The sequence below is a fragment of the Taeniopygia guttata genome, chromosome 1 (assembly GCF_048771995.1).
Source record: "Taeniopygia guttata chromosome 1, bTaeGut7.mat, whole genome shotgun sequence".
Classification (NCBI taxonomy): Eukaryota; Metazoa; Chordata; class Aves; order Passeriformes; family Estrildidae; genus Taeniopygia; species Taeniopygia guttata.
The window spans coordinates 81,769,097-81,794,778 of record NC_133024.1 but is presented as its reverse complement, the minus strand read 5'-3'; the positions used below and the strand labels follow the sequence as shown (position 1 = coordinate 81,794,778).

Sequence of the window (25,682 nt, the reverse complement as noted above, 5' to 3'; positions counted from 1 at the left end):
TTAATTGTTAGAATAATTTTATAATGGTACTAGAGGTTTTATTATTAGACTAAATATTCCTGGAACTATTTTCTTGCACAGGGTCCAATTCACATATAAGAGTCCAGACACACTTTCTTAAACCCTTAAATAAAGTGAATACATGCAAACTACCTTTAGAAATTAGCCCTGGCCTGAACTAACCTCTGGACTATGTCCAGGAGCTGTTCAGGACATTACTTGTAAATCCTGGCTGAACTAGTGCTGGGAACAGTTGTTCCTGGACACGTTCCAGTGCTGGGGAGCCTTCCAGTGCTGTACTTTCTCCAGCTTATACCATAGCAGAACACAAACAGCTCTTGGCACATCTATTGCCTTTGCCACAGTTAATGATTACCCTTTGGCCAAAGACTCACCTGGGAAGCTTTTTGCAGTTAGTCAGGACAAAAAAGTAAAGTTCTAAAAGAGGCTGAATTCATGCTGGACACACTTGTAAACCATCTTTGTATTTTTCCCAGTATGCAGGAGTGGTCAGAGTGTAAATACTCACAATAACTTGCTAAAAGAGCAATAGGATTGTAACAGACTGCACTGGTTTATAGAACCTTGCACAGCAATTCTCCTCCTGGGCAACATTGCCAGGGAGGCATAGTTTGGCTCCAGTCCACCAAAACTCAGCCATGAGCTGTGAACAGCCATTCAGTGGCTCAAGCTGAGGAAGGGAAGTGTGAAGTATAATAAAGACAGCATCAAGACGCTCAAGAGATGGCATGGGGGTCAAGTTAAGAAGAACCAAAACAAACTGCTCAATTTTTTTTCTGCTTTCTCCTGGAAAGGAATATCTGATTCAAGAAAGGTGTTACAGACAGAACTCTGATGAAGTAGTCCAGGCTACAATGCAAAATCACAGAATCACAGAATGATCAAGGTTGAAAAAGAGCTCCAAGTCTAACCCTTGACCTAACACCACCACCTTTTCAACAAAGCCATGCAACTCAGTGACACATCCAGTAATTTCTTGAACACTTCCAGGGATGGTGAGCCACTGCTCATACAGCTTACAAATGGATGAGTTAAAACTAATTTAGCCACTGTTTGGGCAGCCTGAAGGTACTGGTCAGGTGTTACTGTAATACCACCTTCACATCACCTAGAACTTCACCAGACATGCCATTACAACAGCATGTAAATCCCCTCATCAAAATTAATCAGGAACACTGACACACACCTTGCATCACAAATACGTGGGACATGGAAGGATGATGCTTCAGAAGGTTACTCAAGGTGGGAGGTGGTACCCAAGTAGAGTACATTTGATGAATAGACAATTTCAGATCATGCTGAACTGGGACTACCCATGTACTGGATGTGCTTCTTTTAGCCTACATAGAATAAGTAAATTAAGTCCTTTACTTAGTGGAAGATTTGTAACATGCATGTCCTGTTCCCAAGGTACTGAAAAAGCTGACAAGGACTGAGCCAATGCCAGTATGTAGTTCTAGAGACAAAATTCTGCAGCTGAGCCCTGCCTCACACATGCTCTGACTAAACTGTTAAAAAACTTGGGTTTTTTCACCCAATGATTTGAAAGGGAAAATAATATGCCTTTCTAGTGAGAATCACTGGGTAAAAGTGGGCAAGTCTGAGTGTCGACGGAAAAGCAAAGACATTAAAATTTGAAGTCTGTAAATTAGTTTCCTGTTGGTGGATCTGAGCACATACACTAGCAAGAAAAAAAAAAAACAAACAAAAAAAACCCCCCACAAAACAAACAAAGAAACAAACAAACCACACAAAACAAAGCAAACCCATCCTACAATTTTGGTTCAATGGTAGCAGGGTTAAGAATAGTTCTTCCTTTAACAGACTTACTACTAAGGATCCTCCATCACTCCTTAGAAGCCTAGGGAATTCTTCACCTTCCTGCTATTGTGCCTGTGTTGGTAGAGGAAGGTAGGGGTTAAATGAACTCCTGTTTGCTAAAAGCATCCAAGAACAGTAGGAAATAATAAAAAAAAAACAACATTACATGCAGATTACATAACTGCATGTCAGATGTCATGTAGAACATATGGGAAAGTGACTAACAGAGCCACATCTGAACTTGCTAGAAGTTAAAGAAAACAAAATGGATTATGCTTTTCACAGTGACATGACTGCAAAGATTTTTGCAAATTCAACATTATATTATTCAGTAAACACTTTGGACATTTTCTTTTAATTTCTGCAGTCAAACATTTTTTCACCTAACATGATATTGTAGCCTAAGATGAACCGAACAAAAACAACTCATAGTCAGCAGTAAGAAAGTTCAGAAATTTGGATCTGGTATTTTCCTTGACATTTCTTTTCCTGCAAATATGCAAACCAGAACTTTCTTGGCTGTTTGTATATACCTGCTAAGGACTGATCTTCCTCAAAGGAGAACCTGGGCTTGTGCAGGTGCCATAACCAACATGGGCATGGTTTAAACATAGACATGGTTTCAACATGGACTAATCACACAACACTGCTGTAATTTCCAGAACATATTATTTATGAAAATCTATTTATTTATAGAAGCGGTATTTCTATAAGCATGTTGACATACTGTGACCCTAGTGAGAATTTATGTGTTTTTGAGTAATGTGTTTGCGTATTGTGATTATTAATGCTTAGTTCATCTGACATATCAGGAAGGAAGGAAGAGTTAGTTGCGTGATCTCTTCATGTGAAGTTAGCATCTGCCAATCAGGAAATTTAAGGAAGCTCAAAAGCAGTAAGAGAAATGATAAGGGAAGCTTTCTAACTTGCAGCATTTGTTACTTAATATTGTCATGCAGTAAAACAAAGCTAACTGACAGAGCAAAACTTTTACAGAATCCTGCATTTGACTACAACTACACGTTAAATCGTCCTTGTTGCTGGGAACCAAAATTGAACAGATAAATGAGGAGAGTTTTTCAAAGAGGAGGTATGTCTCTCTATGTTGTGTGTTGAGTTTTTTGTGCCACAGAAGATTTTTTGCAGGATAGAAATATTTTCCAGGGATTAAGTTAGGTACAGTCATATTTGCACATGTACAAAATCTGGATTAGTGTCCTTTGAGTTTAAGGAATTCTAGAGAACACTTTGAGGATTCTTTTACCTGTTTAACTAAAAGTAGAAATGTGTATATTTCTAAAGATTTCTGCAAGATCCAAGGAAGACTATGAAATTTCTGTTATATCTATTGCGCTATTTAACATTTTTTACCTGACATCTGTTTTTCAAGAACTGAAATATATGCTATTTTCTGTACCCTTTCTATAAATTGCTCTAACTAGAAATATTTTTTTGGGGGGGAGAGATCACAAAATCATGGGATGGTTGAGGCTGGAAGGCACTTCTGGTAATTGTCCTATCCCAAGCCTTGCTTAGAGCTGCTTAGAGCAGGGTCAGCTATAATGGGTTGCTCAGAGCTTTGTCCAGTCAGTATCTCCAACACTGGAGTCTTCAAAGCTTTCCTGGAAAACCTATTCAAGTACTTGACTACCTCAGAGCAAAAAATGTTCTCTTGTGTTTAAACTGAATTTCCATTATTTCAGTTTTTGCCCATTGCTTCTTGTCCAGTCAGTTGTCACCACTGAGCAGAGCCTGGCTCTTTCCCATTCCCCACAGCTGGGTATTTGTGCACATGGATAATATCCTCCTGAGCCTTCATCTCTTGGGGATGAGCAATCCCAGGTTTCTCAGCCCCGTCTCATATGTCAGAGCCCTTTTGCTGGACTCCCTCCAGTAGCTCCATATCTTTCTTCTTCTGGGGGTTCAGAACAAGAGCCAGCCCTCGAGGAACATCTCCCTTGACCTGCTGGCAGCACTCTGCCTCATGCAGGCCAGGGTGCCTTTGATCTCCAGTTCTGCAAGGGCACATTGTTGGCCTCTGGTCAGCCTGTGTCCTTTGCAAAATGGTTTCCAGGTAGATCTCAACCTCTGCTGGTGCCAGGGGTTGTTCCTCCCCAAGCACAGGACTCAGCACCTTCCTTTTCTGAATTCCAAAAGATTCTTGTCATCCCATTTCTCCATCTTCTCCAGGTCACTCTGAAGCAAAAATATACCCATAGCACCCACTTCTCCCAGTTTTGTATCATCTACAGGAATCAGAATACTGATCTAAAAACTGAAATAGTTGTATTTAGGCAGCAATTTGATAATAATATTTCATTGCTTGGTATGCACTGTAAGGTTTTTATTTGTATTTCAATGCTTCCAGAAAGGCTTAGCCAGTGTACGATATTCTCCATATCTCAGCAATGTATCATTTTATCCTCACATTACCCTATGTGTAAAATACAAAGTTTCATTTCTGGAAGGGTGTCATGGGCAAAAGTAATTTTTCTGGAGACATTGAAGCAAATAAGTCACTGGTCTCAGCTGACATTTTCTGGTACCATCCTGCACTCACAGCCTAAGAGCAAAGACAATAGACTAAGAGGGTAAGAATTGATAGTGCTTAACTCAGTATTTAATGCATGCCTTCTGTAGAAACCACTACAGGTTACCTGGTAGTATTTTACTTCTGACACACTGATAAGGTGGATAGATTGAGTTTATAACAAACTGCCTTGGAGAGAGCGAGGGAGTGAGCTAAGAGTTGAGGAGTCTGGAAACCAGGTGCTTGAGTACCCCCCAAGGCCCTCCCCTGTGTAGCAGGATAGAAACACACTTCTGAGGCTGGCCAGGGAAGAAAGAGCAGAAAAAAATCATCCAGTTTGGGCATTTCATCCTAATAAATTCTATTTTGATGAAATATGAGGAAATGCTTCTTACAGCAGAATATGTATGGTTCTTCTTGTCTGATCCTCCAAATAACACTCACAATCACTTTGACATGTTATTGTCTTTTCTGGTACCTTCTGGTACCTTCTGGTACCTCAATACTGAGGTGACTTCAGACCAGAGAGAGCTTTACCACACCTGTCTGAAAAGACCAGTCTGGGAGAGGGTGGAGGTCCTGGAGACAGAAAATTCCAACCAATACAATGCTGGATCCACTTGGCCACCATACAGGAGGTCTGGCTTGCTCAGCTGAATGGCTTAGGGCTCACCACAGCTCCAACATCACTCATCCTGTCTGCAGGCAGAGAAAAAACAGAGAACCTGGCTATGTGTTGGGGCATTCAGCTGGCATGGTCATCATTTCTTATGAGCAAAGTGAATGCTTACATGCCCTGCTATTCCCACTGAATGTCAGATGAAATGTCCAGAGCGTGGAGATGATGCCAGCAAACATTTCTCTAAGCAGACAGGGCTGTGGATGATTCCTATTCCAGATGAGCATTTCCTTGAGAAAGCATGAAGGCTACTTGCAGCATGGGGCTGCAGTCATGTGTAGGAAACCTGAGGGAGGTTTTGAAAGAGCAGGAATAACCAAAACAGAGAGAGGGAGATCTCAAGAAAAATTAAACTAAGAAAATAAAGGAAAGGTCAGCAGACAGTTGACAGAGAATAGAAAAAGAAAATGCCTAGAAAAGGAACATAAGATGAGGAAAGGAAGGGGAAAATCTTGAGTGACTGAACACAAGGGCCAAAATATAGAAAAATATGATTCAGAGGCTGACTAGAAAGACAACAGGTCTTCAGGTTCTCATGTGCATTACTGGGGAGGTCCCTGAGAGCATGGGAAAAGTGGAAATAACTATCGAGACAATATCTCACAGAGAATTTCAAGGCCAGTCCTCCACACTGTTTGTACTTGAGATTCTTCAGTATCACTTCCCAGCAGCCTTAGCCACATCCTTACTGTAGTATGATGATTTACAAATATGGATGCTGCAAGAGATAAGCAGGTTACAGTGAAGAGCCTGTCTCTGTTGCGACTCCAGCATGGTATACTGGCCTAGCTTGAATCCTGGGCACGTGGTGGATATGAAACATCAAGCCAATTTCAGAAAATGTGACATGACTTCTGAAAATATTCAAGACTATAGAATGACTTGCTTTCAGCATCGGGGTAGGTTTTTGCTTTCACCACAAGTGCAGTCAGTTTGAAATCAGCATTCTGAGATGACCATAAAAATTAATATAGAAGGGTTGACTAGTAACAAAATATTATCACGTTTCTCTTTTTCATGACTTTTAAAGAATTTAATTCAGTTTTAGAATTATCATAAAAGGAAAATTGTACATAAGATGAGAAATGTTTGACAAGAGCTGATGCCAATGTTTGACTAGCTTTGCTCAGTCCACCACACCACATGAATGAATGTGGAGTCACCCTTTGCAGGTGCTCACATTTCAGTAATTTAAATTGCTTCCAGTGATCTGGGACACCTGACTTTTTGGTTTCTGACACGGAAGCAAGATAAAATTTGAAGTAGACTATTCTGTATGTTTGCAAACCTCTAAGACCAGTGGGAGCTATGTAGTTTGAAAAGTGGAGACCCATTTGTGATAGCAAACAGGAAGAAACACTACAGTGCCCTGACCTCAGCTGGCCACCAAGCTGCTCTCTCACTCTTCCTTATTCTCTACTTCCCCTCAGCAGACAATATTCAGCCACTCCCTGGGACAGGGAGCCACAGTACATATAGCAGTTGCTTTGAAAGTCAAGTGTCTGGACAAGAAATGCCTCATCCCATCCTAATCCTTATTTCTCCCAGGTTTTATTGCTGAAAATGATACCATATGATATGGGATATTCCTATCAGCTGGGGTCAGCTGTCCTGGCCATGTTCCCTCCCAGCCTCTGGTTCACCCTCATCCCACTGGCCTCTGCAGAGTTGGTGGGATGAGGTTGGAGAGACAACCCTGATGCTGTGCCAGCACTGCTCAGCAACAGCCAAAACACCGGTGTGTTATCAACACCATCCTAGCTGCTAATACAAAGCACAGCTTTGTGATGTTCACAGGATCAGAAAGCAAGAAAAACTGGCTTTCTGATGGTATAGTTAGGATAGATATGCGGGAAAAAGTAATTCTCAGTCATGGTCTCTGCACTGAATACAGTGAGTGTATTTATCATCATGAGAGTCTGTGGCTTCTTTATCTCAAATTACTTTGTTATAGGCAGTATCATGCTATTCAGTTAGTTCAAGGAAGAGGTGCCTGAAGCACATCTTCTGCTTGGCTTTTCTAAAGAATATTTTTTAAAAATTAAGTTTTGCAAAACCAAAATACACTTCAACATGATTTTCCTTCCATTTTTTAAAATGTTTTCTTTTTTCTTTCTGACGGTTTCATTATCTCTTTCCAGAGAAGGAAATATGTTTGATACTCTTGGACTCATTTGTATGATTTTGTGGTACATGATGTTATTTCATCCCTTGCATGCTGACATCCAGTGTATGGAGTGTAAGTATGTTTTTGCAGATATAATCTGAGAAACAAGGTTTAGCTCTTTGCAATTGCAGTTGCTATCTTAAGCCTGACAGATACCATCCTCTGTATTCAACAAAAGCAATAGCATATCCTTATTGAATTTATGCTGCAACACTTTCAGTAGATGCACAGGAATCACCTATTACAAATGTGAATGTGGACTGGAGAAAAATGGAACTATCCTGGGAGAGCAGCAGGAATTTCACTGGGTACAAATGTATCATCATGGACAGTGACATGGAATATATAGAGACAGAGGTAAACTTGCTATTCATTAAAATAAATAATTGTACCTTTTCTCAATTTCACTTACTTTGAAAAAAATGAATGTTGCAGATAACATCTGACATATGGCTGTTTGCAGTCTACAGCTTGATCTCTTAGGTGCTGTGGAAAGCCATGAGCAATGCCAGGGTGCATTTACTGTGAGATGAGCACCCAGTGCATACTAAAGAATTAAGTTCTGACTCCAAAGTAGAAAGAAAGTGATAACCTTGGACTGCAGCTATGTTGAATCATGAGTAGGGATGTAGCAGCTGAAAAAAAAAAGGGGCTGTGAGATTGAGACTTCCAGAGACTTTAAAGAGACATAGCAAGAGACCCCCCACAAAAAAAAATCCCAGAAACACTGCCATGGATTATGGTTATCTGAAGTTCTTCACTTGTTTCCCAGTAAACTGGATCATGCCTGTAGCACATGCTATGTTATAAACCCACATTATCCAAAGAGGAGAATGGGAAGCTCAACAAACAGAGATGGCTTGTTTAGCCTAGCAAAGCAGGTGCCCTAGAAATACACAGTACAAAATACATCACATCTTTATTGACGATTATATGTATAACACCATAGACACTTTCTAACCCCTGGGCAGGTCAGATGATGACTTTTATTTTGCTTAATCCTTTGATTAAATTCCTTTGTGGCTCCCCTATGTATTTGCTATCTTCTTTTATGCCACTGGGCTACTATTAGTCTCCTAAAATAGTTGCACACTAGTGTAGCATCCAACTCCTGAGCTGCAAAGTTTTTTGTGTAGTTATGTTTTTGATCCCTCTGTTCCATTCTATATCACCCTTGAGTGCTAAAGGAGAGAGATAGCCAAAACCATACATATATATGAAATTGCATTCCTGAGTTGCACTTCCATAGCCAGACTCATCTAACATCAGAAGAGGAAAAGCAGGGAAATAAAATATCAACATGTTCACTTTTCAGGTGGATAGTCCACTATGCAGCTTTCCAGCAGAACTAAACATGCCTCTGCACAAAGGGGTAACCTTTACCATTGAAGTGCCAAACAAAAACATCTCAAAACAATGCAACTTTCTCCCTGGAGGTAATGTATATGGTCTGGCTAAGGTTTTATGCATTTGCAATCTTAAAGGTAAACATTGCCTTAAAAAATAGTTACTTACATAGTAGGTAACTATATTTTCTATTAAAAGTTTATTTTTTCAGATCTGTTAAAATTATTTGCTCTGTAATAAATGTCTCCATCATTCTGTAAGAGATCTATTACAACAAATGTATCCATAAACGCATTATTCTCTTTTGTACTAAGCTCCAAAATGCTAATAAATTACAGTGGTTTAAGGGTGGATTAAAATAACTCTTCTGGCTGTTACAAATTAAGATGTTAGTACTTATTTATTGAATGCTTTTCTACTGGGCTGTTGATGAGTTTGTTGTGACCCATTTTTCCCTTCCTTCTCAGCTCAGAGTTCTCCCTTAAAATTCCCCAGCCACCAGTGGTGCAGCAGCTGTGTGTAACAGGGGTATTTCAGACATGACAGAGGTGATGGATTAACAGCTTTCTCATGTCTGAGCAGAGAAAATGCTCACTGCTCTCCTCCTCTTCCTGTAGACTTGCCAGCAGAAACATGGTGGCCCTCAAAATACAAGCCAGGATTTCAGTGTGCCTCCCCAGCTGGCCCTACCTTCCAAGTGTGCAGCTTCCCCAGAGGATTCCCCTGTTCTTCCATAAGGTTGCCCACTTTATTGGGCCCTGGAGAGGGCTAGAGTCAGTATCAGAGGAAGCCTCCATGCTTTCACTGAATTTAGGACAGAGCACAGAAAGAAGCAGAAAACTGGTTGAAGGAGAAGAGAGGAAAAGGCTGAGCATGCTGCACAACCATGAGGGACCTTCAAAAGAAATGAGGCTCCCATTTCAATGTGAATGAAAATGGGATCCAGAAAAGCAAAAAACAAGTCACTGTCGCCCACATGAAGGTAGAAAGATCTAAGGAGGAGCCTTCCTGATTGGAGAACAGGAAAAAGTTCAACCTTACTTTTAAGTCTCAGATCTTTTAATCCTTTGTGTAAACATGTCAGGAGTGGTCTCCTGGGCACTAATTGCAAAAGGAGAAATACTTCTCTCTCTAGCAGCATGGATGTCATTAAAAGGCAATGCGCCTTCTTTTACTTGTGGAATGCTTCACTGTCAAGTTTCACAGTTCAGAGGCAGTTAAAGTGGAGTGAAAGGGGAGTTTTCTCTCAGTTGTCGTTCCTAACCCAAGCAATAACCAGCTAGGCTTGCAGGTATCTAACATACCTAAGTGTGTGCTATGATCCTCCAGCTTGGAGAAGTCACATGATTTTTTCTCATCATGGATATTCCTGTGTTTGCAGGCATGAATGGGTCAGCCATTGAAAACTTCTCCTGTGTGATTTATAACATCTTCTTCATGAACTGCACTTGGCAGGCAGGAAGGGATGCTCCAGCAGACACACAGTATTTTCTCTACTGGCAGAAGTCAAGGTAAGTAGATCTCTTTGGTCCAGGGAATTCTGATTTCTCATTCAACACATCACAGTACCTGTGTTTCACTAAAATACTTTTCTGTATGCAGAGATGAAGAGGAGAGGGAATGTGAGCTTTACATTAAAGATGAAAATTACAGAAATATGGGATGTATCTTCCAAAATGTGAGCATAGGGATTGAAAAAGCTTACTTCCTGGTGAATGGGTCTAGCAAAGATTCCCTGATCCAGTTCTATGATGAGTACATTGACCTCTATAAAATTGGTAAGTAATTGAACATTTTATTTTATTACTGCTTTATAAAATAAGGAAGTGGGGATTTTTTTCTTGAAAAGCATATTAAAACAAAAGTCTGTAGCTGTTGCAGGTTCTGCACTGCAGGGCAGACTTTGCTTCTAACAGCTGACAGAATACAGCTCCAAAACTTGACTAAAACCAGCAGAGGCAACCTGAAAAAACTGCTGAGACAAAAGGTGTGGACATAGTCATGGATTCCAAGTAATGAAACACAATGGCCAGATTTTCAAGGCCACCTTTCTTAGGGGATTGTTTTACCATTCCTTAATCTCACACCACTCTGCTAGCCACAAGAGATATATGTCCTAAAACCAGAGTGAGGCTTCAGCTTCCAAATTAGGACAGCTTTAGTTAAATATGTGGGTACTTCTGTGAGTTAGGTGTGACTTTAAACCCCAAGAGAAGTCAGGTCCCACTGAATCGACTATATTATCGGCACTCCAATTCAGATGCCTTGAATGCATCATGAGTAAGACCACATATACAAAAACCTCCTTCCCTTTTCCTATGGAAACTCACATTGTCAATGTGAGTTGGAAAACAGATATAGAAGAAAATGGCATGCTGCTGATTGCACTACTGAATTATACAAAATCTCTCATACCTTTTCTTTACATTAACTTAATTAACTTCAGATGTCCAAAAACTGCAGTGATATAGCCTCAAGTTTTGGAAAGGTGTTTTACTGCTGTTTACCAGATAACTTCAGTTAGCACCAGCAGCACACAGTTGTACATCAGCTGCCTCACCTTCACATGCATTTTGCTGTGCAGGCATGAGTTGTAGCTGTTTACTGACCATGTCTATATTAATTATTCAATTTTTTCCCCAGAAATACTCACTGCTCCATTAAATGTCACTGTCCATTGTACCAGAAATCCAATGGGTTGCATAATTACATGGCATCCACCCCCTACAAGTCATGTGGAAAACAGAAAGTGTTTTCAGTATGAAATTAGCATACAAAATAAGGTAAAAACAATCTTTCTTTGTGTTTGATACTGTACCTATGTTCAGCATATTTATAATGTGTACATTTCTGACTTCCTTGTTAATTTTTCTCTCATAAGTTGTGGTGTCCTCCTGCTACAGTTTCCCACCTCTCGTGAACTTCTGCAGCTCAGAAGTTTACTATGGTAGCAACTGCTCAGCCACAAGACCATTACAGAAAAGATCAGCTAAGGGTTAAACATAAATATAAAATTTCAATAAAGCAACACATCATTAAATATAATTTGTTTCTTAAAAACAAGACCAACAAGTTGCAGGCTGTTTGGATTATCTGGATTTTGGATCTTTCACGCATTAATAGTATCTACCTTGGTAGCTATTGGTACAAGGAGCACTTGCAGTACATGCAATTGCAGCAATGTAACTTTCCAGCTAGTTGGTGTAATTTGACAGTAAGATCTTGTGTGAAATACTTATGAAGATTTACATAAAGATATAGATCACAACCTAGCAATATTGTCAAAACATTTATTTGAAAGAAATACATGTTAACTCTTGTTTCCTGTAAAATGCTGTGCCACAGTCAGAATGGGTGGGGTCCAGTGTAGGTTTCTACATTTGGGTAGGAAATTCATCTCCTAGACTGAGACACCTCAATGAAGGTGTGTGCACAGGAGCACGAATATCTCCTAAGGGTCAGTGTGCACACTGGGGCTCCCTGCTGTGGGGCAGCAGGTGCCTCACAGCCCTTGAGGTGCTGAAGGTGCCAGCAGTACTGACATGGAGATGGCAGCTAGAACTCACACCTGCCAGGAGGGGCCAACAGAGGTAGGACAGCTAAAGCAGCACTGCACATCTAAAGTTTAAGCAACTCATTTACACCCTGCCCATTCCCAGCACAGGCTGATGACTTCCATCATGTCCTAAAATGAAAGCACTCAGTTGACAATGAGTGATGAGCAAATGCTAGTCTGGTTTACAGTAAAAGACACACTGTGTGCTCTCTGTAATGAGACATTCCTTCCAGTTATTTTTCTGACTTTTCCATAATGCTGGCTATCCTGCTGTTATATGTGATAGATGTTTCCAGGACCTCAGCCTTTCAATGCTTTCTGAGATCATTGCTGAAAGTCACTGCTGTTGAATTTGTTCACTCATTTTTGAACCTATCCTTTTCTTCAAAATTTTTACGTTCTTTGACCAAGGTCAGTGTTTGATTCCAGTTAATTAAATTTTGATTGCATAGGATGTGTAAGCAGCTCTTCGCACGAAGCCCCTGAGCATGGATAAGTCTAACAGAGACATGGACTGGAAGGAGGATAAATTCGCTATTCACATCAATTTTCTCAAACTTTTGTGAAATCACAGCTTCCAGATCTGCTGTGTTTGTAGGATGATGTGATTGCTTGTGTAATTTGGATATGGATGAGAATGTATAGTGTGTATAAAAATACCCTTAGTTGTAAATACAGCTTCTCACATCTACTGATTAGTGTCTAATGTTTCCTTCCTTTTGTAAAAGAAATGTAGGTAGACAAAACTTTGAATAAAATGCTGTTATTCTGGGACATGACTGGAAAATAACATCTGATTGATTTTTCAGTTTAAAATAACTTATGATCTTCAAAAGCAAGAAAATCAGAACAATATAGAGAAATATTTGATTAAAAAAAAAAAAACCAAAAATGAAGATTTGTCTTTCTTTGGCAGGATGAGCCCAAAGAAGAGAAAAAGCTTCCTCGTGTAAGTATTCTTGTCACATACAAATTTGTGCTTTTGCCTACTTAAGCATATAAATACCATTACAGAAAATACACTTATAGAACTACAGATTTTTTATCAATGTAGCAATGAGAATTCAGGAAAAATATGTTTCTGTGATATCTTTAAGTGTAAACTTAATACATCCCTTTTGGATGAGGTAGGCAAAATTTTCCATGCATTTCACAAAACTTCATACATTCCATCTATTACACAAATAGATTTTGTTCCTGACAGATGTGACATTTTGCTTACTAAAAATCTGAAACACTCTTTCTCATTGGAATAATACCACTGATAGCTCAGGACAGCTAGGCAAAGGGAGTACAACAATCTTCAAAGCCTGGGGAATTTTATAAATACTGTCAGTCTTCACTTGAAAATGAGTGGTTTTCTAAGCCTTAGAAGAGCTTGACAAATTCCAGACTTTGTATAAAGTATCATGAGGCCAAATATAACTTATCTGTTATTTTATTGTCTCATGAACATTAAATCTTTTTAGCACTGACAGACACCATCCATGCCTTTTTAATCCCCATGAAGGTTGCAAGGGGAGTTTACAGGGTACTTCCCCAATTTCTGCTTTGTGTCTTTCAGATTTCTTTAGGGTCCACAAACAAGGTTGCAAAAAAATCACAACCCTGTCCATAAAGCATAATAAGAGAAATCAAAGACAAAATAAACTTTAAAAAAAATTAACCTTCAAAAACCAGAAAGTTTTGCTGGCAAGATAGTACATACCTAAACAAAATAATACTTTTTTTTTTTTTTAATAGAAACTGTATCAGGAAATTTACCCACTGACTTTGTTAATATTTGCCTATGAGGTGAAATGCAGAGTCTTATCACTTTCCTTTTAGGTAAGGAATGACAGCTATGAATTCCAAAATTACAATGAGAAAAAAAGATACACTCTGAAAATCAGAGCACGTGGAAAAAACTGTCTTGTAAGCTCAAACTGGGGGGAATGGAGCGAACCCATTGAGTTTGGTAAGACAATGATTTTTTTTTTCCCCAATATTACCTTGTTTGCTTCCCTTTCTTCCTCACAGTCACAGAAATGAATAAAATCTTAGTTTTTACCCAATTACATGGAAGGAACTGGGGGGATTTTTTTAACGTGGAGGAGTAGCTACAATGCTGTGGCAGCAGAGCCTTTGATAAGCGGGGATTGTGAAGGCAGCAGTTACTCAGATGCCCGGGCACCAGAAACAGACTGAGACACACCCACCCTTGTCTTTGGTCTGCTGTGATGAGGCTGCCTCTCTATTCTCTTAAGTTTTTACATGAATATCATCCCTTTCCACCTACCTGCATCTTTCTTTTCACCCTTTACAGTATTTTCGCTCTCTTAATTGTTCTGCAAGTCTGTTTATTCTTCTCTTTTTCCAGAATTAAAAAAAAAAAAGATTGAAATTTTAATTCTCTAAATTTTAAATATTTGATAAAATGTGTCAAGCCCATCTGCATTTTTGGACAAAAATTCTACAATGAAGTCAAGTTGAAGTCCTTTAGAACATTCAAAAAATGTAGTGAAATTCACATTCATTATATCATACAGTCACAAAGGCAGCTTTTTACCATGCTAAAATATTTCTCTCTTGGCTGTTTCAGGTCAAGGGAAAGATTACTTTGTTTTTGTGATGTTATTTCTGATTGCACTTGGAACAATCTCAGTTACACTTCTCCTGTATTGTCTTTTCAAAAGGTAAATCAATCTTTTTTCTCTAGACACTATTGACAGAGTATTATCTATATGAAACACATTCCTCCAACCTCCTTCTTTCCTACCTGCAAATCTAAAGAATCTGATTGTCAATGTCATGATCTATTACCACCAGGATTGCTGTGGATGGCCTTTTGGCATGCAAAATCACTAAGTGGAAAAGGGGGAAAGGATGTTGATGTTATTGAGTCATTGATTCTAACAGATTCTACAAAAGCTTTTTTGTTGTTACTTTTAAGCATTTAACATCCATGTAGCTTTGAAGCCATTGGCTATATACAATACGAGACAAGAGGGAATCCAAATTAAGGTACTGTTATTTTGAGAAAACTTCTCACTCAGTGGTGAAAGTTATGTCACGTGATTTATTCAAAGTAATTTATTAATAATGTATTTACTGTGATTCTAATCACAAAATAAATTTTAATAACCCAAATGCTAAGTGTAATGATAGTTACCCACCAGTTACCCCACTGAAAATATTTTATTTCTTATTTAATTTGTAAAGCAATAGATATTCAACCCTGAAAGTAAAAAATGTCCATAAGTTACACCATAAAATGTTTGTGTAAGTTGTATTAGCAGTATTTTAAATTTCTCCACAATCCCATTTTCTACCCAAAGGTACTGCAGTTTCAAGAATATATTTCCTCCCATACCACAACCAAGAGACAAATTCAATGCATTAACTGATGAAGATATCCAGGTATGATTTCTTCTCAATTCAGTCAAATTTGTTAACTACAAACCACAACAGGTCAAAGACTAGAAGAACTGTTATCATTTGGTCCAAAACTAATTTCTGTCACGCAAGCAATGCTGCTTTGAAAGCTGAAATGCTCTATGCCAACACTAAAACAAAAGATTGTCCTGGACATATTTGCAAACATATTTTAAGAACAGAGTTTTCAGTTTTACTAGACTCATAGTTTCTGAATGTATCAGCTTTACAAGGTTGTTGTTCACACTTTAAAAATAACCTAAGTGAGGTTGCATTTTCCATTAGCATTTTCAAACATCAATGGTAATGTGAATATTTCATAAGCCTGACCTACACCCATGTAAAAATCCTGTCACACTTAGTGCAAATCCGCAGGGCTGGAAAGACTTAACCGTTTAAGTCCTCTTGCTTCAACACAAGATTTGCAATTTCAGTGTTCTGTGTGAATTGTATTTGACCAATATACTGTAGCATCCCTGTGCAGTCTATTCTGTGTGTTTATCTAGCCGTACTTTAAAAATGCCTTTTTAATAGCTTGGTTTAATGCACCTAAAATCCATCATTTTTTATCCTTATTCCTTTCCTGTTTACAGAATCTTACACACCTGCACACTCTCAACAGCAAGTAACTTCTGTCTATCTGCACACATCACAACAACTAGGCTTCAAACAGGTTATTCATGCTTGCCAAATCCATCAATTTGAGCAGTGGTTTGTATGGTGACTGCACAGTGAGGGGATGCTTTCCCTCAGCTGGCTAAAGCAAAGACATACTTGAAATCAGTAAATCAAGTTAGTAATTAATTGCCTAAAATTCAGTGGGCAACATCACACATTCCAATGAAGATTCCAAAAGGAACACACGTATTTTCCTTCAATTGTTTACAAAGAATCCTCAAATCTCTGATTACTAAAACTCTCTTGTTTAGGTAACTATATACCAGCTTGCTGTCCTGATAAATTTGTCTTTGGCCCTACTAGCTTTGTTCCTGACAGATGTGGTATTTTGCTTACTAAAAATAATTTGTTTTCATAGTAAGCAGGAAGGAGTGTGACTTAGATAGGTTTCCTCATACACCTTAAGTCATAAATACCTGGTATCTCACCTCCTACAAGGCTGCCAGGGCTAAGGGTACAGAGCAGCAGCAGTCCACAATCCATCATATTAAATAACAATAGCTAGGAAAGTAACAAGCAGTTTTTGGAAAATTGCATACTGATTGCTTGCTTTTCCTGATTCCTGTGAATCCAAATTCAAATTTGGCTTCCAAATTCCTGTGAATATACACTACCAAACACACTCAAATCACTCCACTACAAGCCAGAGGCCTTTGTGGATGAGGTCTGCAAACTGTGGCACAGGGAGCAATGCAGCAGCACTTGCCAGTTAAATGAAGCCCTCATGTTACCTCATGCTTTCCAACCAGCGCTGTGAAGATAATTCATATGATTTTGACATGTTTCAAGTTTGATCTACTCTTAAAACTTAATTTTATTTTACCTCTTCTCTCCAAACTCAGTACCTTTAACACTGATTGAATGCTGTAATTCTTCAAAGCTATTAAAATAGCAACACAGTACAAAAAGTACATTTTCAAAAGTTCTTCTCCACTGAATACCACACATTCTCCCTGACATTTAGTGCTAATGGATTTTTTGAGCTGTTTTGAAACTTATAATATCCTTTGCTAATCACATATTTTTAAAGCTTGCATTTCCTAATTTTCCTTCTGTTTACTCAATGACCTTTCACATTTTCTCATTCTTTTCTCCTATTACATAATACTTTTCCTGAGATTGCTAGAAAGGCTCATGATTAAAAAAACCTAACTTTCTGCACTGCATCCTTAAAACACTCATGTTAAAGAACTGCCAATTTTTTTTGGTTTAAGATCCTCCCAACCAAATCATTCCGTGCATCAGACAACTTGCACTCGTCTAATCAATTCTACTTTACTCATCTTACTACAGACCAATGACTTTCTAGTCATTCTCTCCCCATGTGATTTCCTCACTGAGTTTTATCACCTCTTCCCTGGAGTTAAATATATTCCAAGAACTAGCAAGACACGTACTTTGTGCATTTTCCTTGGAGAACAGTAAAGTAGCCCAAAACAACATGACCACAAAGCCCTGAGGTACTTTACCCATTCTTCAGTTTTCCTAGGAAAAATGTCTCCAGAACACCCTGGTTTGATATTCTGCAACATACCCCCAGTATCCCAGTATGACAGCCAGCTTGCTTCCTGCTTTCCCCACCAGTACTATCCCTTTTTTTTTTTTTTTTTTTTTTTTTTAATTATTTATCTTTCCTCAAAACTTTCAACTCCAAGTGCTCCCTGGCAGCAGGCACTCTCCTAGAACTCCAGGTTAGCCAATGTAAAAATGTGTGATAGCAACCAAATCTACATGTCTAGCCAATGCCTACATATGGAAAATTCAGCCAATACTAACTGAATAAATTCCTTCTATTGTCTCATCTAAGGTTATCCAGTGTCTAAACCAGCTTCTGTTCTTCCTCCTGCTAACAGCTAGTACTGCTCAGACATATTGAAACATTCCTTAATTGTCCTTAGAACTCTTTTCTCCTACCTTGCAATAATTTATTAAGTATTAAAAGACCAAGATGGGATGTCATTGATACTGCTGAAACTAAAGTTCAGAATGATACCAACTTGTAGCCTACTGCATGGTACAGAATTTTCTCTCTTTAGACAGAATATGTAAATCTACCAACAAAATGTCATACTGAAGAAATAACTACAGCTGAAGAATGATCCAACTTTCCAAAAACAGACCTGATTCCTCAACATGAAAGAAAATTATGGATCCTGCTGACAAGTACCTCAAACCAGCCTATAAAAGAATATAATCACCTATAAAAATGTTTGTCCCCTTAAAATCCACTTAAATGGAACTGATGAAAAAAAGGGGAGAAAAATCAGTGAAATTTGTTTTTTCCTTTGTTCAAACCCACAATTCCTGGCAACTAAGCTTTTCTGCAGGGACCTAATTTTTAAGAAGTGCTTAAACCTTGCTAACAGGTTATTCACAAAGTGAGACAAGCCCTCTTAAACCAGAATAAAGCTGTTACTTCTTGTGGTCATTGCTATGCAGCTTCTTTCCTCTCATTATGACTTCCTATAGCATGGAAGACTTGCTGTATAATGCCACAGTAACTTTACTGTAATTTTCTAAAGCACAAACCAGCTATTTAGAATGTGTTTAAATTTGCTCTTTGATCTTCCAGCCAGTAACACCAAACTACTCCAATACATGCAATTAACTTTATGCAAGAACAGAAAATAAAATTATACTTGCCAATTAAAACTATTAATACTGACCTGTAGGCTATTTCATGAGCTCAGTACTGCAACTGTAAATAAACCTTTGCAACACTGTGATCCTGTGCAGTTTTTAATTAACACAAATAGCACTGAAAACCTTCAAAAAATCAGTTGTGAGAAATTAAATAAAATCTAGTATTTGCTAGCTACATCTTATATGCAAAAATTCCTCACAAATGTGTTTTAGTTTCTTCCTTCAAAGGGTGGAAATGATATTTCCAATGCCTTTTAAAAATAACATAGGCTTTAGATGCCAGTATTTTCTTTTACAGATGTTGGATGTTTTCCTGTTCATATTTCTCAGAATGAATAAATGTCAGTGTTTCAATAAGACAGAGAACAAACAGTGTTTTTTTTAAAAGTCGCATTTATTGTTTGCCTCTTATATCCCTAAACTGCATCACACACTGGAAATTGCTGCTGCATGACTAAGGGAAGCCAAATATTAAAAAAAAAAAACAAACAACCTGAACACCATAAATTAGTTCATATTGAATGTACAGGATAGGGAAATTGCAGTTCCACTTAAACTCTTTGTCCTGGTTTAGGGCAAATTTGAGAGGATTTGTTTATTTACCTATTTCTTTTGGTTAAACCTTGTTCTGAAGGGGAGATTGGATGTAGAAGTCCTGTCCCTTTCAGGGGCTGCTGAAGTAACTTCCACATTTGCTTCCTCTCCCAAAGTTTGTGCTCTCTTACAGGGAGGTATCACATCATTATCTCTACCCTTGCAAGGCACTGATACAGAAAGAAACCTGATTAATGTGTTTATATAGACAAAGTATCTTCCCCTGCTCCCCAGATAATTGACTGCGGGGGTTAACACCAAATGACCTGCCTGCACCAGAGGGAAACTGCTACTGCCACACAGGATGCAAGAACCACTTGCAGTAGGTACATGAAGTTTGTCAGTAGCCTGTGTACAGAGCAGCTGTGTAATGTCCTTACATTCACATACAGATGCTGAAAGCAGTGCTTGTGCAACAGTGAAAGGAAAAAGGTAAAGTACACTCGAGAGGAAGGTAATAACCAGCCAAAGCCAAGCAGGCAATTTAAATACTTCATCTTGAATAGCAATCTCAGAAGGCACACAGAAGAACTCAAGACAGCTCAGTCAGCCTTCAATGAGCCATACAATGACACACTTTTCCTTTCTCAAGATGTAGGGAGAGCTTTTAAAACATGAAGATTAACACCTTGTTTTCCTCTACTGGTCCCTCTACTATGTCTTTGCAGATTACAAAGTACAAAAGATTATATACATATGAAGAACGGCACATAGGTATTACATTATCTCAAAGAGCAGTTATGAGAAAATTACTCCATCTGGTCTTCTGACCATCCCTAAATATCAATCAGTTAATACTGAAGGCTGACCTACTTTGATCTATTATTTTACAGCTACATAGAAGCAGACACATTCCCTCCCCCACAACCCTTCAACTTCACCTATTAGACTGCAATTCATTTCAGCCTAAATTCAACCGTCCACAGAGCTACTGACCACTGCTCCAGATGAGGCCAAACAGTATCCTGAATGGCACAATCAACATTTCCAACCAGCAGCAATACCATACATAGGTCACTCGGAAGTTGAAGGCATTTACTGGGTTCCTGGGTTTTTGCATGAATACCATGATGCTTTCCATACTGATTTGACAAAAAAAATTGTTCAATTATTTATTTTAGGCTGTTTTACCAAGGACAAGAGCGTTACTTTTTAACAGTCCTTGGTAGTTTGGGTTTTCCTAGCACTACAACTGAATCCCCACCCCATAATATTAAATCATAGGAATGGTAAAATAATTTTTAAGAATCATGCAAAAAGCCACTTGTAGCAGCCCATCAAACACTATCAGGCACAAAGAATGGGAGTGGTTTCTATTAGTATAACCCATGCTTCCCCACCCTTCCTCTCTAAAGATCTCACATTTAATGATTTTTTTAAAAAAGCTTATTTGTGTAAAGGTATCAGAGGACCTATTATCTGAAACAAGTTTTCAAATTCAAGAGGCTTTTCCAAAGCTTTTATGTAATAATTTCAACACAGACCGAGTAAGTATGTTTATTGTTTACAGCAGAATGCCCCAATTTAAGAACAAAGTTGCTAGATGTTCAGCTGTGCAAAATGGTACATAGTGCTTCAGTACAAGTGGAAAAGAACATGATTTGTTAGCAAATGCTTTCAAAAACAATTTTATGGTCCTAGAAGATAGGACTTGAAACTGAAGACTGATCCACAGGCAAATGATTTTTTTCTGCCTAAATTGGACCTAACAACTTTGGTCCCAGAACCAACACTTTCCTTACTGCTGTAAAGAAAAACTGTCACACTGAATTGCCAGATTCAGTGTTTTCATTGTTATGGAGAAGTGGATCAGTCCTCTATGTCAGTTTCTAGCCCCATCCAGAAGTATCATCTGGCTCTGATAAATAAGACTCACAGGAATTTCTTGAAGGTCAATGGTCCATAATGGTAGTTATTCTACATGATCTGCTCAACTTGATTTCCAATTCTATTTAGGCTGTTTAAATTACTTTCTTGAATTCATCGTACAGCACAAGCACGAAAGCACCCCCCATGCCTCTGAGAACATTAGACCATGCACCCTTGAAGAAGGCCTTTCCTCCTTCATCCCTTGCAATCTTCCGCCAGCAGTCAATTGTTCCAGAGTACATGATATCAGCTGCAGGAAAAGGGCAAAGAGTTATTCTTAATTCCTATTTTATCTCAGATAATTTTAACTGCCCTATTTCAGCTAACTGCTTTGTGATGTCCCAAACCACAATTTAAAACTTGTAACACAATACAACCTAAAAATATTATGCCTCCTTTTTCATACCTTTGTTTAATCTAACAATGCAAACAGGCAGTCCATTTTTTAAATTTCATGTTCCATAATGAAAAGTCCTCAGCATAATTCCCGATAATCTCAGGTTGAGCCTTACTGCATTTCCTCATTTGAGTACAATGCAAGAAACCAGATTTATGGAACAATGAACTGTAACTCTGAGGATGGCTACTAGTAAGAAATAACTTAATCTTGTTAAAGCTGTTTCAACAGCATTAACAGCTTCATGGATTTAGAGCCTACCTCCTTTGCGTCCTGACTGCATCATCATTCTACGCCGCACTGTATCGAAAGGATAGGAGACCACGCCAGCCACAGCCGTCACTGTCTGGGCGATCATCCAGCTGATAACAATGTGGGTGTTTCTGGGATCTGGGAGCATGCCTACAGTGAAACAAAAATGACAATTAGCTTTTTACCTCACACATCCTCCTCTCGTGCACTCACTGCATGACAGTTATTTTACTAGATGAACTAGTATGAAGCACTGTAAACCCACTGTAAATTGCAGCAAAACATTTCACAAACTTTAAACATACTGAAGCTGTATTTGGAAGACTTTCTTCTCAGTAATCAGTTTAAGCGATTTAAGCACAAGCATTCTTTTTAGACTGGCATGAGAAGACTTGACTATTCACTACACACTTTTAGTAAAGATACATCACTTAAAGTCACTGTCCCTGTGGATAACATTACATGACTACAAACTATCATCAATGGCTTATTTCCCCTGATGTCAATCTTAAAATTTACTTTGCAAAAGCACTGCTCAGTCCCATTCTGCTAAACACACTTGGACTGGTCCAATGTAACTTCAGTATGCACTGAACAAAAAAGAAATTGATTCTAATTCTGTCTGGTCACCAACATACTCTCCTAGCCTTAGTAGCGACTGCCTGAAGTACAAAACCAGTACTTGCAGGTAGGCTGCTGCCATTAATACATACACAGGTTTTCCCTTGTATACAGCAGTATCAGGGATGTGGCACTGATATCACCCTTCACCTTCACATATTGAAAACCAGAGAATACAATTCTAAAAAACAGGTTTTTCAGATTCCCTCTGAAATATTACCTTTTGCGGTATCATAGATCCCAAAGTAGGCAGCTCTATAGATGATGATGCCTTGGACAGAGACATTGAACCCTTGGTACAAGCCACGCACACCATCAGACTTGGTGATTTTGACTAGACAGTCCCCGAGACCAGAGAATTCTCTGTCTGCACCAGCTTTTCCAACATCAGCAGCCAAACGGGTTCTTGCAAAATCCAAGGGGTAGACAAAGCAGAGGGAAGTGGCTCCAGCTGCACCACCAGATGCCAGGTTACCAGCAAAATACCTCCAGAACTGAGTGTGCTTGTCTACACCTCCCAAAAACACCTGCTTATACTTATCCTTGAAGGCAAAATTAAGAGCTTGAGTTGGGAAGTATCTGATGACATTTGCCAAGTTTCCTCGCCAGAAAGACAGCACTCCTTGTTCCTTTGGAATACGCACTACACAATCGATGATGCCCTTGTACTGCTTATCAGCAGCAATCTGTTTGCTCGCATGTTGCACCTGCAAATAAAAATACAAATATTGATCATTTGCCTTGACAGGTCTATGCTGCAGCTGGGCTTAAACCTGCTTCTACTATAAAACAAAGTTGCTAATTCTGAATGGCAGTTGTTGCTATTACAAAGAAAAAAACTTAAAATTGCTTTCAAGCTTTTCCAGAAATCAGGACTTGGCAAAACAAGAACAGAAAACTGTGAGCAATTCCTCTACAACTTCCTGAAGGTAGACTGTAGCAAGGTGGGGGCTAGCCTCTCCTCCCAGGCAACTAGGGACACGACAAAAGAAGTAGCTGTACCAAGGAAGGTTCAGAGGGAAGCAGGGGAGGAATTTCTTCACACAAGAAATGTTTAGACTTTGGAACGAACCGCCTAGGGACTGGTGAAGCAACCATCCCTGAAAATGTTGAAGACTGGATCTGGCACTTAGTGCCACAGTCTACTTTAAATTAGACTACGTGGCATAAGGTTGGGCTTCATGATCTCTCTAAGGTCTTTACCAAAGTGATTCGGTGAGGTACAAGGGCAAGTATGAGACACATACAGCTCGACAAATACACCGGGCATAGGTAGAGGTGAGAGCCTTTACTGACGGAGCCGGGCCTGGGGAGGGAGTGGCCCGAGAGCCGTGTTAGGCCGGCAGAGGTGCCCGCAGAGGCCCGGGGCTCGGGGGAGCCGCGGCGAAGGTCACTCGAGTCACCTTGGGGCGCGCGGGTCACGCCGGGCCGCGCGCGCCGGCCGCGCCCTGGCCCCGCCCCGCCCGCGGCCCAATCGCGGCCCGGGCGCGCGTCACGTGGAGGGCGCCAAGATGGCGGCAGAGAGCGGCCGCCCTCCCCTCCCTGCCGTGCCCCGGGCGCCGGGAGCGGGGGCGGCAGGAAGTGACACCATCGGCGGCCGCCCCCCTCGGCCCGGCCCTCCCTTCGCTCTCCGCCCCGCATGGCGGAACCGGCTTCGGCTTCCCCGCCGCCGCTCACGTGACCCTTCCGCCAGCCGCCGCCGCCGCCTCGCTCGCGCCCTTTGTCCCGCGCTGGCCGCGGCCCCCGCCCGTCCCTCTGCCCCCGCCCGGCCCGGCGTCCACGGGGGCAGCGACGGGCGCCGCCCGCGCTGCCTTCTCTCGCCCGCGCCGCTGACCTGGAGCAAGAGCTTGACCCGTTCGATGGGTGCCACCGCCGTCTTGCTGATGGCGGCGGCGACGCCGCCCGCCAGAAAGTCCTTGAGGAAGGAGATGGCCTGGTCCGCCATGTTCGCGCCGCGCCGGAGCCGCCGGGAAGGAAGCGCTGCTGCCGCTCAAGCCGAAAGGGCGGGAGCGGCCCCGCGCATGGGCTTAATGCCGGCCGCGCCGGCCACGCCCCCCCGCCCCATTGGCCAGCCCGCCACGGGGCGGGGCTAGTGACGTAGGCCCGCCTGCAGCCCGCCCCTCGCGCTCCGCCCCGCTGCGGCGCCAGTGTCGCAGCGCCGCGTCACCCGCCCCGCGGGCCCGCGGCCCGCCCGCCGCTCGCGCCGTTGTCCCCCCGCGGTCCCCTTCCCAAGCGCTCTCCGCCATCGCTTTTGCCGCTGCCAGTGGCGCCCGCCCCAGCCTGCACAGCCCAGCGGGTCCCCGTACCGCCCGGCACGCAGGCTCTGCAGAAGGATCTGGACGGGCTGGATCGATGGGCGCTAACTGTATGAGGTTCAACAGGACCAAATGCCAAATGCACTTGGGTGACAGCGCCGTGCAGGGCTACAGACTGGTGGCAGACTGACTAGAAAATTGCCCTGCGTAAAAGGGACGGTGGGTGCTGGTGGCAACATCGGAAAATGAGCCAGCGAGTGGCCAGGAAAATCAATGGCATCCTGGCTAAGAGGACCAGGGCAGTAATCCTGCCCCTGCACTCAGCACTGGTGAAGCCGCTCCTCAAGTACTGTGCCCAGTTCTGGGCCCTTTAGTCCAGGAAAGACATTGAAGTGTTGGAGTGGATCCAGATAAGGGGAATGAAGCACAAGTCCTGTGAGAAGCGACTAAGGGAACTGGAGCTGGTTAGCCTGGAGAACAGGAGGCTCAGGGGTGACCTTATCGCTCTCTAGAACCACCCAAAAGGAGGCTGTAGCCAGGTGGGGGTCGGCCTCTTTTCTCAGGCAGCCAGGGACAGGACAGCTGGCTGCCGGGAAAACAGCCTCGAGCTGTGCCAGGGGAGGATTAGGTTGAACCTTAGGAGGAATTTTTTCACATAAAGGGTGGCGAGACATTGGAATGGACTGTCCAGGCAAGCGGCCTAGTCGAAGTCCCTTCGTGTATCTATGGAAACGGTAGATGCGGCACTTGGTGCCATGATCTGCTGATGTGGTTTTGGATCAGGGGTTGTACTTAATGATCTGAGATTTCTTTTCCTATGTAACTGATTATGTGATTG

General features: G+C 40.9%; 2 protein-coding genes across 3 annotated transcripts; one reads left to right on the top strand and one right to left on the bottom strand.

The window, feature by feature from the left end:
• The first annotated feature begins 8 nt into the window (after positions 1-8).
• LOC101233002 (granulocyte-macrophage colony-stimulating factor receptor subunit alpha) lies at positions 9-20,818 on the top strand. 2 transcript variants are annotated; one of them, XM_072931972.1, is made up of 10 exons: positions 9-2,932; positions 7,193-7,290; positions 7,439-7,575; positions 8,534-8,654; positions 9,947-10,076; positions 10,168-10,343; positions 11,209-11,348; positions 13,038-13,070; positions 13,949-14,078; positions 14,703-20,818. In XM_072931972.1, the coding sequence occupies exons 2-10, from the start codon at positions 7,203-7,205 to the stop codon at positions 14,798-14,800; spliced, it is 1,053 nt and encodes a 350-aa protein (XP_072788073.1). In that variant the 5' UTR covers positions 9-2,932; positions 7,193-7,202; the 3' UTR covers positions 14,801-20,818. The 2 variants fall into 2 exon arrangements, with proteins under 2 accessions (XP_072788073.1, XP_072788066.1); XM_072931965.1 differs by lacking the exon at positions 9-2,932 and having other exon boundaries at positions 6,255-7,290.
• Positions 20,819-20,934: 116 nt separating this feature from the next.
• SLC25A6 (solute carrier family 25 member 6) lies at positions 20,935-24,581 on the bottom strand. Its single transcript, NM_001245665.1, is given in 4 exon segments — positions 20,935-21,569; positions 21,978-22,118; positions 22,810-23,296; positions 24,424-24,581. Coding segments are annotated over 4 exon segments (897 nt in total). The 5' UTR covers positions 24,535-24,581; the 3' UTR covers positions 20,935-21,411.
• Between the last annotated feature and the right edge of the window lie 1,101 nt (positions 24,582-25,682).